General features: G+C 36.7%; 1 protein-coding gene across 1 annotated transcript; it reads left to right on the top strand.

Annotated features, from left to right (window-relative positions):
• Positions 1–3,104: 3,104 nt before the first annotated feature.
• zc3hc1 (zinc finger, C3HC-type containing 1) lies at positions 3,105–17,455 on the top strand. The gene is made up of 10 exons (XM_035523787.1): positions 3,105–3,329; positions 5,342–5,444; positions 5,661–5,811; positions 5,907–5,990; positions 6,079–6,206; positions 8,183–8,319; positions 11,666–11,909; positions 12,008–12,196; positions 14,068–14,280; positions 17,089–17,455. Exons 1-10 carry the CDS (start codon positions 3,196–3,198, stop codon positions 17,185–17,187), a joined length of 1,482 nt encoding a protein of 493 aa, XP_035379680.1. The 5' UTR covers positions 3,105–3,195; the 3' UTR covers positions 17,188–17,455.
• Positions 17,456–17,684: the final 229 nt, after the last annotated feature.

Below are 17,684 nucleotides of genomic sequence, written 5' to 3'. Positions count from 1 at the left end.
TACACTACTTTATGAGACACTTTTCAGTAGTTCTGATGTACCCAGGTATACTTTCCTGAATATCTGTCTGTTTTAGATACAAAAATGCTATTTTAACAAGATTACTGTGCAATCCACATATGGAAAACAAGTAATACAGATTTTCACACAGACTGGCCACTTCACATCTATAATTCTGGAAGATTTGTGTTTAATCCCTGTTTTATTATGCTTAAAAGACTAAAAAGTCATTTAACCACAATGTAGTTAATGTGGTGTGAACATAAGGAGACTGATTGAGATAAAGATTCTAGTTGTTAATTATGTTGTGTAATTGTTATCAGGTGCTTAGCTCTGCGTGTTTCTTTGATAATAAGCAAACAGGTTCACTCTTTGCTCATTAACTGCATTAACTACACTGATGTCAGATATGGTGTTGTACTCAGAAAATAAACAGTTTATTATAGACAGTTTAAATAGACAGTATTATTTTATAGAACAGTGGCATAGGTTTCATTTCAACTTTTGGTGAAGGAAAGGGCAACACTGCTCACACCACCCAACCACATATGAGTGTGAGCAGTGCCCCTCACCACAAACTGTGCCTATGTTATAGGGTTAATAATTCCATTGGAGGATGTGGTTGATGAAATATTAAAAAGGAAAATAGTGAAATATGCTGATTTGGTGACTAAGGTGAGAGGATGTTGGTGACAGATCCATATTAGGCCAGCAGAGATAGGTGCTAGGAAATAGGATAATACCTGGATGGTTTTGTCACATGCATTCTGTACACTTACAAAATGGACATCACAAAAAAAACAACAACCCGATGTATCCTCTCTGACCATATGCTTCTGTGAAGCCCCTACACACATGCTGAGAAGCAGTCTGACTAACAATTGCGTGTATATGATTGATCAGTTGTGGAATGTGAAAAGGTGGGACCTATAAAGAATAGTCAAAACTGCAGTGTATGGGGATTCTACAGAGCAACTGTCAACAAGAAAGACAAATCATTTTAGGCATTTTAGACATACAAGCTGGGCACATTTTTATGTCCCAAAAAGAGGACATGCTCGTACATTTTAAAAGCCATGGCTTAATGTAGTGCTACATTGTATGAGTAAATTTTACTAAGATATACAATTACAATAAACTTGAATTCAGGGTAGTGCAATGTACCCTTTACTGATGGATATCTAATTAAAACCACCATAAAACTGAGTAACCTTTATTTGAAGATATGGTCTGTTAAATTTAATAGCAGTTTTTATGTGGAAATCCTTCCCTTGTTTTTTAAGTAAATCTCACTCTAAATTTTTTTCAGTGCATTGTCCACATGGGAAAATAAGGGGAAAAAAGCCAGAGCCTCTTGCTGATTTCATTGCAAAGCATTTCTAGTTTCTGTTTATTGTGCATGACCATAGCTTTAGAGAGATTGTGTGTAAATCTGGATCCCACATATATTAAAGATATGATAAATATGAAATTTGATGAACAATAAGAAAAGGCCATGGCTGAGTTGAAGAGGCTATCTTAACTTTTGTAAATTAATTGTTTCATTATTTACTAGTTCATGTTTTAAACTAAAATAAATGTCAAGGTCTACACTGAATCACTTTATAGTTTCATGTTGGATTTGGTGTTAATAAACCACTGAATTTAACAGTAGGCATTAATGCTATCAAACATTTTACAATTCTTACAAATCAACTGATTGAATAGATTATATTATGGGAATGTTGTTTGCCGTTAGGATATTTCTAGTTTATCAGTTACATACAACAAACAAAAGTATGACAATTAGAAGTCTAATTTAAATCACTAGCTACCAGCTGCTCTGAAAACAGCTAAAAAGCAACTGTGTCCTTGCTGACACAAGATTTACTGCAGTGTATATATAACAATATCAGAATATAATATCAGAGCATTGCTGATTCCGCAATCACTTTTAGGATGGGGGAAAAATCCTTCTAAAACTATTGAGGTCTGGACCTTGGTGGCCTCATAGTTTGTCATAGCTCTATTGGTATATTGGCACTAGCTGTCTTGTGTATAGTAAGCCAAACAGCCTAAAATCATTTAGATCTTACACCACCCATGAGGGCTGCACAGGGTGGACCATTCACCTGTGCAATTCACTTTATAGCAGTAAGGCCTGCTGGGCAGTTTTGTGTAAATAAATTCACCTGCACAATACAGTGGCTAGCATGGCATTGAGCACTTTCAATCATGGAGCTCAGACCAATTTAAAAACAATACTACTCAAACCACAAAGCCTAGGCAGCCCAATGAGCAGTACAGAGTGACCTATTAGACCCTATCCAAAAATCTCTACTTCAAATTGACAAAAGATGTTAAATTGGTCCAGGTACAAAGTGAAGAATATATCAAATTCTACTGAATTTTTACTGAATTAATTATAAAAGAAATAAAATGACAAAGGCTACTGAAAATTGTATACAAGTTCAAAGACTTTTAGTATACATTAGGATTTAACACAAGGAAAACAGATGGACAGCCAATCAGCTATCACAGAACATACATGTAATACATATTGATTAAAAACATTTAGCTATGACAAAACTGTCACTCTGATGTGATGTGAATATTTAATTTTGGGGAGAACGTTTGTTTTTAAAGTGAGTTTTTCATTTTGGTCCCAGCATTCAGACTAAAAACGTCTTAGGTTATTTTAGATTTTCAATTTTTTACATTTGTCTTGAAATGTGTGTAAGCAATTGTGAAAAACTTTCAAAATTTTCAAAATTCAAAGTCTGTACTATCATTTATTTTTCACATAGTAAATAACTAGTTTCTCCTCCACTTCCTCTCTTTAGGTTTCTCAAGTATTTTAACAAAATCCTTACATTTTTTTCCTAAGACGCTGTATACTTCTTAATGTTTTTCCGAAGCAAACCATAGGTTCACTCCACATAGCAAAAATCATGTCGTATTTCTCAACGTTTTACTTAGGTTGTTTCTGATGCTGTATTATAGTGGACCAGTATAACCCGCTCGGAATAGCATCTAATCCCGGAGCAAACGAACGTGCTACTTTTGACACTGTTCAACTATCACAGTGAGCATGCTCCACGTTGGTGTCGTCATTACCTTCTAATTCTCCTCATTTACAATCTTTGTCCGGAACAGCGCGGTTGTACGGAGCACGAGCTACGGTACAGCACTTTTCTCGACAACCGAAGTTTGAACATGGCAATGGCAGGAAGTCGAATTGAACATAAGGATAAACCAGCAAAAAGCCTATTAATATCTCCTTTAAAAATCAGACAACTCCTCAGTGAGGGTTTTGCCCCGGAAGACAATGAGGATAACGTGTCAAATCGGTAAGTGCGTTTTGCCATGGAAAGAAATGTTAGCTAGCTAGCTAGCTAGCTAGTTAACCTAGGTAAGTTCTAGAGAACTAGTAAAAAATAGCTAGGGAACTATTTAGCTGCTCACCTAAACTATTTCAAACTAAATTAGGGTAACTGTCGCAATAACGATTGGCCACTAGTTACCTAACCTAGCTAGCCAGATAACCAGATGTCTAGTCTATGTTGTACTGCAGCAATTAATATTAGCAGTAGGTGAAAATACATTTTCTTTATATTCATAGCTAGCTAGCTATATTTCGAGGTCCACTACACTAGCGTTAACCTAGCTGTTACATGTCAATAGTACCAACCGTCTACTAACCTAGATAGCTAGGTTAGTTGGATTCCATAAATGGTCACTTCGCCTAAATTGCTATAGAAGCCTGGAATCGGTGGCACCGGAAGCACTAAACAACTACTGCTAGCTAGCCATATAAACATACAAGCAGGATGATGTATAGGTTATATAAGTTAAGTGGTTGGCTACCCTATCTAGCTAGTTATATGTCTAAAAGTTTGTGGACACCTGACCGTCATAGCTCTGTGAGCTTGTTGGATGTCACGTTCGAACAACATGGACATGTGTATAGAGTTGTCCCTCATTTGTGCCTGGCTATAACAGCCTCCACGTTTTTGGCAGGGCGTTCTACAGAATTCTGGAGTGCGTCTGTGGGAATTTGTACCCGCTCAGTGAAGAGCGTCTGTGAGGTCACTGACTGATCCTTGACGAGAATGCCTAGTTTGCAGTCGATGTTCAACTCCAATAAACACATTTGGGATGAGCTGGAAGTCAGAGTTCTTTGCAACCATCCACACTAAACTAGTCAAACCATGTCTTTATAGACCTTGCTTGGTGCAGAGGTGCATAGTCATACCGGATCAGGAAACTTAACAAAACTTGTTCAGCACTGAGCATTCCAGTGGGCAGTGTTCTGGCATCAACCAAACCCAGATTTGTCCATCAGACTCCCAGACAGTGAAGCATGTTTCATCACTCCAGAGAACTTATTTCTTCACAAAGAGATGATCAATTCTCTAAAAGCAATTAATAGATAATAATAAAAGATAATAAATGTTACTGCAGTTTTTTTCTGTTTAGTGAACCAGCCTAGAAGATGGCATTTGTGCTCACTGACAGACTGAGACACATTGCTGGAATGCACATGAAAAAGGTTTTGACCCATTTCTGTAGTAGCTGTACCAGTTTGCAGCACATACAAAATGGTCAGCACTGAAGACAAGAAATAAGCACCTTGTTTGTAAATAGTCTTATCCTATTTTTCATTGTAATTATGTAGTTATGTGATTGGATTACATCCAACAATTATATTTCACTTATGCTACCTAGTGGATTTGTTTGAGTTGGTTTTGGTTCTAGCTATCTCGCTTGCTTATGTGTAATGTGGGATGTTCATGGTGAGGTTAATAGTGATGAGGATATTAACTCAAAACATAGCATACCAGAAATTTGTATACATTTATAATAGTAAATGACAAAGTAGGTTAATAATATTATGCAGTTATGACCTCCTAAACTTAGTTTTTTTCTTAAACTCTCTAAACAAAGCTGCTAGTTAAGTTTAATCAAAAAATCATTCCTTGAATGCAGTCCACCTATATTTGTTTAACTAATTGCCTAAGGCCATGCATCACAGACAAGGTGCTTATTCCTGTCTTCACAGCTAACCACTTTATGTAAACTGTTATATATCTGGTTAGCAAGCTACTGCACAAACAGTAGCCCTCACAGATACAAAGCATAGATGGAATATTTAACCAGAATTAAATCAGATGATGTGGCTGTACCTAACTGTTGTTTACAACTAGTCAGAGCAACTAGGTACCTGTAAAACAGCTGGAGTCAGTTTAGTAATCAAACTATTTAGCTACTCAAATGAAATTTGAAAAGGGACACACACACACACCCACACACATTTATGGTTAATTTGGTGGTGTGACCTGTCTTGTTTTTGTGTTTTTAGCTCTTCTCAAATTTCAAACTCGCTGGGTCCAGAATTTATCAGTGAAGCACATTGTGAGGCTACAAACAAAGATGCTTTCTTTGCCAGAGTGGAATCATACTCTATATCCTTTACTGACTTTTATAAATTCTTCTTGGAAATTGACTGTGCAGATATGAATCGATTTCTAGACATGGTAATGCAATACTACAAGCAAATTTTATAAAGGCAATACTAGTTGTATATTTGTCAGATATTTTAAGTAAAATTACAATGATAACTTAAAAATATTAAGCATTTACCTTTCATTTTCTTTGTAAATATTTCTTAACTTGCAAACTGTTTGAAATGGACTGGAAAGCCCTTCGTTCTCTCTCCTTTGAGATGTGCTCAGTATGGCTGGATAAATGTAGACTGTGACATGCTGAAGTGTTCCAGTTGTCAGACATTTCTTTGTGCATCCCTTCAACCAACACTAGACTTCCAGAAATGTAAGTTAGAATCAAAAGCCTTTTTTAAATGTAAGCTTCAGTTAAGATCAGCTGATAACATTGATAAATATGCTCCATCTTGTTTCCTTTTACAGATGAAGAACGTATTTTGGAGTTGACGAGGCAACTTCAGACACAGCATAAAAAATTTTGTTCATGGCCGGATTTTCCATGCCCTGGTATTTTCCATGCTCCTGAGATTTCTGTTGGTCATTTTTATAGGCTTTTTAAAATTTCCAGTATGTCAGTTGTCTTTTTCTCTTTTAGAAAGATTCTGGATGGTTCCAGTCAGTGAACCTGAAGAACTGTTTAATGATTTCTTGGAGCGTTTCAGGAGTGCTTGTTTGCTTCAACAACAGCTTCCTACCATGAAGTCAGAGCAACTCAAAGCTATGGTGAGATGATTTTTATGCTCTTTTCAGTAATTTCCCTGAAGCAAGAAAAGTACACAATAATGCAAACAGCTTGCCAAAGATAAATTACCTTGCTTTAGGGAATTGTTGAAGTAGACAAGAACACTGAACAAACATAAAAAACAACAATTTCCTATTGCTCTAAGGAGCTTCTGAGCAGTGGCTTCTAAACAGTGGTAGCTCAGTGGTTAAGATACTTCACTAGTAATTAGAAGGTTGCCAGTTCACCCCCACCCCCCCCCCCCCACTGCCAGGTTTCTACTGTTGGGCCCTTGAGGAAGGCCCTTAACCCTCAATTGCTCAAAGTTGTATTCAGTCATGATTAAGTTGCTTTGGACAAAAGCATCAGCTAAATATCATAAATGTACACTTTCAGTGATCATGTCCAAAATGGTACTTTAATATGATGGTTTTAAAATGTAAACCTTTAAAACTGCTTGCACAAAAGACTATAGATTTAATATAACAAATCTTTGCATGCAAGGTTAATTTGTTGTCTTTCAGTAAATCCTGCCCGAGAAATCCAAATTAAAAATGTTTCTACATGATCAGTCTATGTGGTTTGAATTACTTAATATGGCTACCACTAAGAATTTGTTTTGGTGCCTTATGACCAATGATCAATACTACTACTAAATGATACTTTTAAAATAGTGCCGGTGCCTAAACAGTGTCTGAACCAGTACTTCAAACTTTTACTCTGTTTTTAAATTCAAAAGTACACAGTTTCCAGAGAAACAATGTTTCAGCCAGAGGTCCTTCATCAGCTGTGCTCAAAAAAAAAAAAAAAAAAAAAAGTGCTCAAAAGTGCCTTTTTAATTTCTCTCTCTCTCTCATACTTACATACACACACTATATATATATATATATATATATATATATATATATATATATATATATATATATATATATATATATATATATATATATAACCAGAAATGGCTGATGACATTAAATAATTCCTTTTTATATTTCTAAGGCAAATCTGAACTTCCACACCACTGCACTTTAATCAGTTGATCTTTAGGCATTTTAACTGTGTCTAAGGTACTAGCTACTAGCAAACGATAACCAGCTGCTGCCATCTGAGCAAGTGTGATGTTAAATACTGATGGCAACATGATATGCAGTAATGCTTTTTGATACTTTTAGTGTCAGTTTAGGAGCACCAGAGGGTACATATTTCAATAGACAGCTCAGGAACCTAAAGCAGTACTTTATCGAAAAATGAAATTTGCAATATTTTCCACTTACACTAGCTGTGGACAATTGGCCAAGACCTGTTTGGAGCCCATATTTTGTTTCATTAGTTTAGCACTAAAGTTGACGACTGCAAACATTGCTAACAAGAAATGAAAGTTAACCACAACCCAAATAGCATTCAGAATAAATACATGTCCATAATCTTCTTTCAAGATCATCATGGTTTTAATAAAGGTCTCAGAGACTATTGGGTGTGTTTTAGGATACAGTATGACTGTGTGCATTCCAAACATGACTCATCACCTGGGGTATGTGGAAAACCCATGTAAATTTCTTTCTGTGAAACTATCCCTTTAAACGGCACTGAAATGAGGCACAGAAATCTGCTGTGTGATTGTCTGCTAGATATCATGATAATGATGACCTGTGAGTGTTAACTGAAAACAATGTCTTCAGTTGAAAAACAAAAAGGAGAAAGGATTTGTAAAAGGAAAAAAAAATGGATTTGTAAAAACATCTGCTAATGAGGCTGGAGTAAGATGCCTGATTTTGCAGATTAATGTGTTCATCAAAAGCAGAATCTTTTGACTCATTTGCATTTAGATATATAAATGTAAAGGTAAAAAATGTGTGTGTGTGTATGTATGTATATGTATATATGTATATATATATATGTATGTATATATAAAAATCTCTCTCATACAAGTTGACTTATGTCTCCTGGTTGTTTTTCAACTTTTTATTTGTAATTGCAGACACTGACTGAGGATGTAATCAGCAGTCTTTTGCAATTGGTTGAGGTTGAGCAGAAGATACGGGATGAATCTTCATCAGATCCACTCTGCATACAAATGGCTGCTTGTACGGTGGCCCTATGTGGCTGGGGAGCAAGGTAGGAAGCACATTGAGTTGCTGAAATTGACAAACTGTTGTAGAATATTTCAGGTAGTTACTACATGTTGCTTGAAGGGCTAAGTAGTGTTAAACTAAATACTGGTATGACACAGTATTTGACACATGGATTTTGCCATATGGATACCATGGTAAGTCCAAAAATGACAAATCATAAACAGCCCCAGTCACAAGACAAAATAAATGCAAACATGAATGGCTGCAAATGACAAACGCATTTGAAAAGCCCTCAATGTCATTTGTCACTTTTTCATTGAAATTCATATTGGGACTAATCTGATTAGGGATGCACAATAACATACTAACAAATGCATCACCTCAGGGAACAATTCACTGCTGAACTACAGCAGAAATAAATGGATTAAATATCAATTTTTTTATTTTTAATAATCCATATTGGATTGCATGGATTATTAATTCCATAAATCAAAGTATGTTTACCCAGCTCTAATAAATAGATTTTGCCATGAATGACAGCAAGGTTTTGTTAGCAGTCATGTCAGATAGATCTTTGTCAACAGTCAAATACAGTGTGTGGTAGTGAGCTGTTTCTCCTGAACCCAAAGTGTACGATACATGTATGAGCAATTGAGTGGTTAAAATTCAGATAAGCTGTTTCAAGCATACTTTTATTCAGTGTTTGAATACTGTGTTGAAATAATTGTTTAACATCAGTTATTAGATGATATACTGAAGACCTACTACTCCCTGCCAATCATTTTGTGTGATTGGCCATCCCTGCAAAGCTGCTCCCATTCTGCTGTTTCACCTATCTCTGTCTGTCTCTCTTCTGTCTGCTTTTCTTTTTTTGGGAGCATTATGTTTGGAGCAGTGCGCCCAGCTTATTCAATAAAATCATACTTTGAGATATGATTGAGTACCCCTCCCTCTGACTGCTTTAAGAAATTAACAAAGATTTAAGAAATTACCAACGGCCTGGTGGTTCAATCATTCAGCAGGTGGACCTGATCTGGCATACTCAGTTTCTTAGGAAAAATATAGGTACCTGCTTACCAATGTTCAGCCATCTATGTGCAACCGTTCACCAGAAATCCCTTGCTGCACACACTGTGTGTGTGTGTGTGTGTGTGTGTGTGTGTGTGTGTGTGTGTGTGTGTGTGTGTTTTTTTTACCCACCACAATTGTGGCTGTCCTTTTAAATGGCCTTAAAACATACTTCCAGTATAAGATGATGCTATAAAGAAGCTAATATTGTCTTTTAGTAAGTTGTTGAACATTGTGATGTTTTAGCAAAAGTCTTGCTCACTCTATGTATAGTGACTAATGACTGTGCATGCGGAGAGGTTTTTGGGCACTTGGGAGATGTCTAGCATGCCTAGTGAAATACTGTGTAGCTCCTAAATAATTTCATGTTTATGCTCAAAATTGTTCTTTATATGATAAGACCCTGGTGAATCAGGAAATGTAGAGCATGACAAAAAATTAATCTCCAGCATCCAAGTACACATTATAAACCCCAAAAATAAAAGGTGCGTTTTTTCCTTTGACATTTCCTCCTGTATTAGATGAGCTCAAATGGAAATGATGGAAAAATAAGTCTCATCCTAGTTGACCCTCTTGGTAGACCTCCAGTGGGAGTAGACCTTATCAGATGCTTGAACCACCTCAGTTGACAATTCTCAATACAGAGAAGCAGCTCAACTCTGAGCTCTTTCTAAATAGCTGAGCTCCCCATCCCATCAGGGAGTCTGAGTCCTGCTACCTTGCAAAGAATGCTAATTCTGGCCGCTTATATCCGTGATCTAATGATCTCCACAGTTCATAATCATAGGTGAGGGTGTGATCATAAATTAACTGGTAAATTTGAGTTTCGCTTTATAGCTCAGCTCAAACTTCATCACTACAGTCCAATACAATGACTGCATTACTGCAGTAACTGCACTTGATCTGTAGTCAATCTCATGATCCTGCTTCCCATCATCTCATGAACAAGACCCCAAGATATTTAAACTCATCCACTTGGGGAGATTTCTTACCTTCTACCTGGAGGGATCTTGCCATTATTTTAGATTTACATTTATTTAACAGATGCTACTTAGTCTCCTTAGCTAGCATAAATAGGTTTGTCCAGAAATACCCTTAACTGCTACCACCAAAACCAAGTGTCTGTGCTGAAATCTAGAGAGAGAGCTACGGTATCAGTCTGCTGTTAAATAAAACACAATTCAAGAACAAGTAGTAAACAAAGCAAATATGAGTACATTTAAAATCACCTTTACAGGTGCCTTTTCTGGGAGATAAGGCACACCCTTGGTAGAGTCCAATACCCACACTAAATACAAGGATCAAATCACCTGTAATGTGTTTTTATTTATATATATATATATATATATATATCACTTCTGTTTTGTCAGGGTTAAGTGAGGGAGAGTTTCTCGACATCCAGTATCTGACATCCTGCATCCATGCATTCCTCAATAATGCTAAGATGAAAAGACTCAATTTATGTTGACAAACAGGAAAGGACTATTCCTCTAATCCCAAACATTTTTGAGTCTGTCTAGTAAATTTTGTGATCTATAGTGTCAAATACTGCACTGGGATCAAGCATTATATGCAAAGAGACATAACCCTGAAAGCTAGCAACAGGTCATTAACTATTATAATTGTAGTTTGGGCCTGGTTTGCTGCATCTGGGCTAGGACAGCTGGCCGTCATTGAGCAGAATCTCAAGAAAACATAAGTCATGCAGCAAGACAAACACCCTAAGCACCAAAGTCAATCTACCAAAGAATGGTTGAAGAAGATTAAAGTTAAGCTTTTGGAATAGCCATGTCAAAGTCCTAACCTTAACACTATAGATATGTTGTGGAAGGACCTGAAGCAAGCAGTCCATGGGAGGAAACCCACCAACAACTGAGCTGAAGCTGTTTTGTATGTAGGAATGGGCTAATATTCCTCTAAAATGATGTGCAGGACTAATAAACCATTGCTGGAAATGTTTAGTTGGAGTTATTGCTACACAAGGGGATCAAAACACCTACTGAAAGGTTCAGATGCTTTTTCAACACATGTATGTAATATTGGATAATTTATCAATAAATAAATGACGGAGTCATTTATTTTTTGTCTCATTTGTTTGATTTGGTTTACTTTATCGACTTGTAAAAATCTGATTAGGTTTTAGGTCAAATTTATGAAGAAATATAGAAACTTTCATGCACCACTGTAGTATGTTCAAATTTTGTAGTTTCCTTGTGATACTTATGACCTTATGTAGATCTCAGCTCGATGATTTGTGTATTGTTTGGTATCTTTTGAAAGGATTTCTTAATGGCTGTGCATGTTTACCTGTTTTTGTTTAGCCCCAGTCTATGTGCAATGAATCTCCCCATTCTCACCTGCACATACTGCATGAGGAAAGTAGGGCTGTGGAACTTCTACCAGTTGGATGGTGTCGGTGACGGGGATAACTTCTCATTCTACCAATCCACAACTCCAGTGCAGGAGGGCCGAAGTGGGGATAGATTAACTCCTACCTCCCCCTCTCAGTCACCAACCCCATGTCGAATGAAGCTGCGTAGCCAGGACACTACGCGCACAGAGCAGGTGATGCACACCGGTATTAAATTTATCATCTTAAATTATAAGTGAAGTGTTTTGATACTGGCACTAATGCCCAGTTGTAATCCTGTGTTTGAATATAGTCTGAGAGTTCCTCGTCCCCCCTGGTGGTTCGAACTCGGAGCAGGGACTCTCCTAGCCCCAGTGAGGAGATGAGGGGCAAAAGGCCTGTGACCCGTAGCCGAGGACATGGAGACGGCCTGATGGCAGAAATGCCCTCCAGTCCCCAGAGAAAGACAAAACGTCCACGACTCTCCTCTGCTAGTAGTCCTGTAAGAACAGTTTTGTCAATGTATTTCCATGACAATCAAGACAATTTTAATCTCAGTAAACTGTTGCATAATTTTTGTACGAATTAAGGCTAAAGTGTATACATTAATTTTTAATTGTACCTCAGAAGACTGAATTCCAACTGAATGTTTGTATAGGCAGTAGTAAAAATGAGCTGTTCAAAAAAAAAAAAAAAAAAAAAAAAAGGAAGGCTGTCATAACTGTATGTATACACACATGCTTCCCAGCTGTTTTTCTTGACATTCTCCTTGCTTTTTTCCTGTCTGTAAGGATGACTTACTGCCAGGGGAGCAGCCAGAATTTTTGCATTAGGGTGGAGCCAGTTGTTTTGGGTGGGGTTTGTTTTTTTGTTTTTTTTTGGTTGGGTTTTTTGGTGGCAAAAATAAGTAATTCAAATTCATTTCATTCTGGTTGTTATTCACAAGCGTACGAGAAGTGAATTTCTATGAATTTACACTGACTACAAATGCCAAAAGGTGAAAGTGACTGAAGATCCAACTTTTTGTAAAATATTTTGCAATATTTGTAAAATAATGCTATAGAGCATTTCTTTATAGAGTAAATACTGTTTACATTTACATTTGACTAAATACTAAAATATTTAAAAACTTCTCCAGATCATAAAGTTGTATTTGGTGATTCCTTGTGGTTGCACACAAACAGGAATTATATTTTGCATTACCTGACTTCTGAAAATCAAGTAGCAATTTAGCAGCCATGTTCCTGTGTACATCACTGTTCTAAATCGTGATGGAGTTAGTGTTACTGTCTTTAACAACATTTTGCATAACATGTTAGATTTAATGTTTAAACCAGTGATTCTCAAACTGTTGTTCCTAATAGAACGGCCAGTGACTGTACATTGGTGTACAGTGGTACACTATGACTCTTGGCAGCATGTAATGCTCTTCCTAATGGAAGATATTTCACTACAGGGCAATGGTAGCTCGGAGGTTAAGGTACTTGACCAGTAATCAGAAGGTTGCCAGTTCAAGCCCACCACTGCCAAGTGGCCACTATTGGGCCCCTGAGCAAGGCCTTTAACCCTCAGTTGCTCAAGTTGTATTCAGTCATAATTGTAAGTCACTTTGGATAAAAAACATCAGATAAATGTAAGAATTCTGCAAATTCATCACTATTTTCATTAGAAAGTTCTAATGATATCTGAGGTGGGTGGATAACGAGCTTATCAGCTAATCAGTTAGATGCTTAGTTTGATGAGAGGTGGTACTTGGTTAAAGAAGTGTGAGAACCACTGGTTTTCACAGTATAATACTGGTGTTTTAGTTGTCAATGTTGTCAATATAATGCAAGCTATATATATATATATATATATATATATATATATATATATATATATATATAATATTTTATTTATTTATTTATTTATTTATTTATTTTGGGGGGGGGGGGGGTTGTTTTTTTGTTGGAAAACAAATTCCATCATGCTGTCAACTAAGGTTACCAGCTAAAATCCAAATTAATTTCGAGTTATTTATTTATTTTAGTTTTGTGACTGGGATTTATGTCCCGTTCTTCTGAGGTAATGTCTTACATTACAGGTCCCTTAACAAACATTGACTGAGTTAACATTAATAACTTATTTCAGCATTAATAACCCATTCACAACATTAAAAAGTAATTAAGACATTTACTGCATCATTGCCCAGCTGCATGAGCTGGGAGCTTAATGTAGATCACTGACTGACAACAAAATCAGATTCTGTGGTCTGCAAGAAAGCTGACAACTTAGTTGTAAAGTATTACCTCTAAACTCATATTTGACTTATGGTAAGTAGTTTTTGCTGATTCTTTTTACCAGGTGCTAAAGTCATTTGGTCTTTTGTTGCAGGAAGGGCTCTTGCACAGGAATTTGTTTGACCCAGTTGCTCAGCATAGAAACTGGTGTCCATGGGTGAATGTAGTTGGTGATAATTGGAGCCTGGATACGACACTGTCTGTAGAATGTGAAACGGAGCTTCCTCAGTCTGGTTGGAGAATGGCACTCCAACTCCTCCTAACGATGAAAAGGAGCATTAGCCCAGTAGCGTCCAATACAGCTCAGGTGAGCACTTTACAGTATTTTCCTTTTTTTCCAAGAATAGCTCTTTGTGTTGCATTCAAACTTTCATTAGTCCAAACATTATTCTATATTTGGAACACAATGCCAGTTTATCCCTTACTCAGAAACAAAAGATGGGAGAAAACAGCAAATGAAAATGCTGCCTGTAGCATTCTCTGGCACTGAATATTTCTACCAGGAATTCTTAAGCCTCTTAAACAACTGTAAGATTACTTCTGTCTTGGCTTACATTGAGTGCACAATGTTATTTTGCCTTTTACAGGTGTATTTAAAATTAATACCACACCTATTACTGTTTGTGAATTGTAAATCTGGAGGCCGTGGTAGCTCAGTGGTTACGATACTTAACTAGTAATCAGAAGGTTGCCCCAGTTCAAGCCCCATCACCGGCAAGTTGCCACTGTTGGGCCCTGAACAAGGCACTTAATCCTTAATTGCTCAAGTTGTGATCAGTCACATTTGTAAATCATTTTGGATAAAAGCATCAGCTAAATGCCATAAATGTACACTTTCAATGATCATGTCCAAAATGGCACTAGTTTAAAAATGTAAACCTTTAAAATGTCTTGCACAAAATACTATAGATCTTTGCATGCAAGATTTGGTTCCTTTCAGTAAATCTTGGCTGGCAAATCCAAGTTAAAAATGTTTCTACATGATCTGTCTATGAGGTTTGAATGACTTAATATGGCTACCACTAAGAATTTGTTTGGGCGGCTTATGACCAATACTGCTACTAAATGATACTTTTAAAATGGTGCCATTGCCTAAACGGTGCCTGAACCAGTACTTCAAACTTTAACCAAAATTGCACAAGCAAAGATGTGGCAAATTTGGCCACAAATTCTTTCTATTTATAAAGTTGTTTTTGTTTTTTTTTTATAGAATGGCAGGATTGTCTTGCTGGCACTCCTACATGTACATGGACTAAGCTTTTGATATGATGGCAAAAGACTAAGTCCAGTCTAGGCTTTGAGCAAGCAAAAAAGACAGTCACTTCTCTAACTCACTAACTATACAAAAACCTTACACCTGATGTGTTGCTTTATATACAGTGATTGTACAAAAGGGACACATACAAATGGTTAGCTAAATACAATCACTATGTACACTATATAACCAGCAAATCAGACACAGAAGCCGAATAGCAAGCAAAAACCAGTACAACAGAAATACAGAACAAACAATGAAATAGCAAACCATGAATCAAAAGTGCAAGTGGACTCTAGGCTGGCTGGACGTGCACATGTATAGCTCCTTTTACTGACCCAGGAAGATGACACAAATATGATGGCACAACTGTACTGGACCATCAACTGCTTCCTAAAATGGAATTGTTAACTATAGCATTCATCTGTCCATTTACTTTGAATACGGCACCATATATGGCCTAGGCATTGTTGATGCAATACACTGTGGAACCTGAAGCTTTCTACCAATTTCCGAACCCACACTTCAACCCATCTGCTGATATTTCTAGCTTCTCCTCACTTTCCACTACACTGGCCGTCATGCACAAACCTAATTGCTCTACTACTGACACTAATGGGCATAAAGTGAACCTTTTTATAAATTGAGATACAAGCACAGTGTCCCTGCAGTAAACTAACCTAACATGCTGAAAAAATATATGCTTCACTATCCCAGCCCCTGATGTAATTTACAACTAGGATTTTTATCTACCAACTGTCCAAAGTTTTGCGGAGTTGGAAAGATGCCGCAAGTTGCTTCAAGCAAAAAATGTAATGTGATCTAAAAGCCACTGGCCATCTGTATATTCCTCCTTTAAGAGAGTACCTCTTTGCCATTTGGTGAAGCATACCTCTGCCAGTCTTTGTGGTGCAGTAGTGTGTGTTTTGCGTTTAACTTTGTGCCTATCAATAATGACAACAATTTGGTGGGCAGTGCTTAGAATATGCACATTATTGTCTGGTTTGAATTGCAGTACTTTTTTGCAGTTTGCAGCACTGCCCTTTTTTATGGATGGTGACCATTCCCATCTGTTCTTATTTGTGGTGCCCTGACCAGATTAAGTGAAGTTGTTGTTGTTGTTTTAAGTTGAAAAGTTGTTGGTGGTGAAGTTTTTCTTCTTTCCTGGGTAAGGCTCATCAATCTTCACCACCACCATTTCTCCAAGTCACTATTTGATGCTTTGGGACTTCTCTTTACCCAGATATGGCATACAGTGGTAAATTGTCTCTGAATCGTTCGCAGTGTCTGAAGTCAGACGAAGCACTACTCCTCTAAAGCATCAATAAAACATTAGCAGCGGTCATTTTTCTCTTTCATAACTTTTTTTTTAATTATTGTTATTTGGACTTTTCTGCTGATGTCATGTTATCCTATTGATTCCATTTTACTTGGTAAACTAGGAGCTATTCATCAGGTTTTTACCAGCTGTTTTCTGAGTTAAACTGAATCCACGTTATCAAGGTAACGACCGACATGCTGGAATAGGGGAAAAGTAGCTGATTTAAGGAGATGAGATGCCATTCATAATAAATATCGTTAAAACGACCACTACGGCCTTTTGAGGTATAAATGCACAAAATATTTTTGTGCTTTATAATATTAAAATAATGTCAGACTAAAATATGATTTAATGGTATAAGTCTCAGTTTGGAAGACATGGATGGTTTATTTTCAAAATGGTCAAAATATAAATATATGCATATTGGTATTGCCATTTACTCAGAAGTTTATTCCTTTACTTTTTGTCAACAAAACAGCACTATTCACATTATTGCATGTGCTTTTACTTTGATTTCCTCATTCTTTTGTCTCCTCCAGGGTCCTGAGGACAAGTCAAAAAGGGTATCCTCAATATTTCAACACCTTTCCACTAGATCTTCTGAGGAGGAGAAAAAGGATTCCAAAATATGTTGCTGACTGCAATCAAATGTTCTGTTCTTATTAAAAATGGTAGTAGTATTGTTTCATCTGTGTGTTTAGTATGCTATTAGAGCTCTGTGTAATACCAATTTTGACTAATTTCAAAGAAATTGACATCGCACCTTCTTTGAAAAGGTATTTCTGACGTTTTATGCTCACAATACAGGACATGTCAACCTACTAGTCTGGCAATGTGTAGTGTACTTGAAAGTTGATTGTATGTGGTGCTCCCCCAATAAAATAATAAAATGTCTTTTGTAATATAGTAAAGTCTCTCCCCTTTTGTGTGACAGCATCAAGTTTGCTTTCCTCCACTGTATATTTATGTTTAGACTGCTTTTAAAACCCATCCACTTACCATCCAATAGAACACAAGTTATCATATTCCATGGAACAACAGCAATTTGTGTTTTGTGTAGCAAAAACACAATTTTGAGTTATTGAAAGGAGGCATCACCGTGAAATATAGGGAAAATGTCAACTCGTACTTGAGC

Source organism: Electrophorus electricus, chromosome 2 (genome assembly GCF_013358815.1).
Source record: "Electrophorus electricus isolate fEleEle1 chromosome 2, fEleEle1.pri, whole genome shotgun sequence".
In the NCBI taxonomy this organism is placed as follows: Eukaryota; Metazoa; Chordata; class Actinopteri; order Gymnotiformes; family Gymnotidae; genus Electrophorus; species Electrophorus electricus.
The sequence above is the reverse complement of the archived record's forward strand: the minus strand, read 5'-3'. Positions and strand labels throughout refer to the sequence as shown.

Excerpts from the sequence above, each read along its gene's own strand:
- zc3hc1 (XM_035523787.1), top strand. The coding sequence starts at position 3,196 with ATGGCAATGGCAGGAAGTCGAATTGAACATAAGGATAAACCAGCAAAA. Across the intron at positions 5,445-5,660 it reads CCAGAGTGGAATCATACTCT|TGTTTGAAATGGACTGGAAA; the intron begins ATATCCTTTACT and ends TAACTTGCAAAC. Across the intron at positions 11,910-12,007 it reads ACACTACGCGCACAGAGCAG|TCTGAGAGTTCCTCGTCCCC; the intron begins GTGATGCACACC and ends GTTTGAATATAG.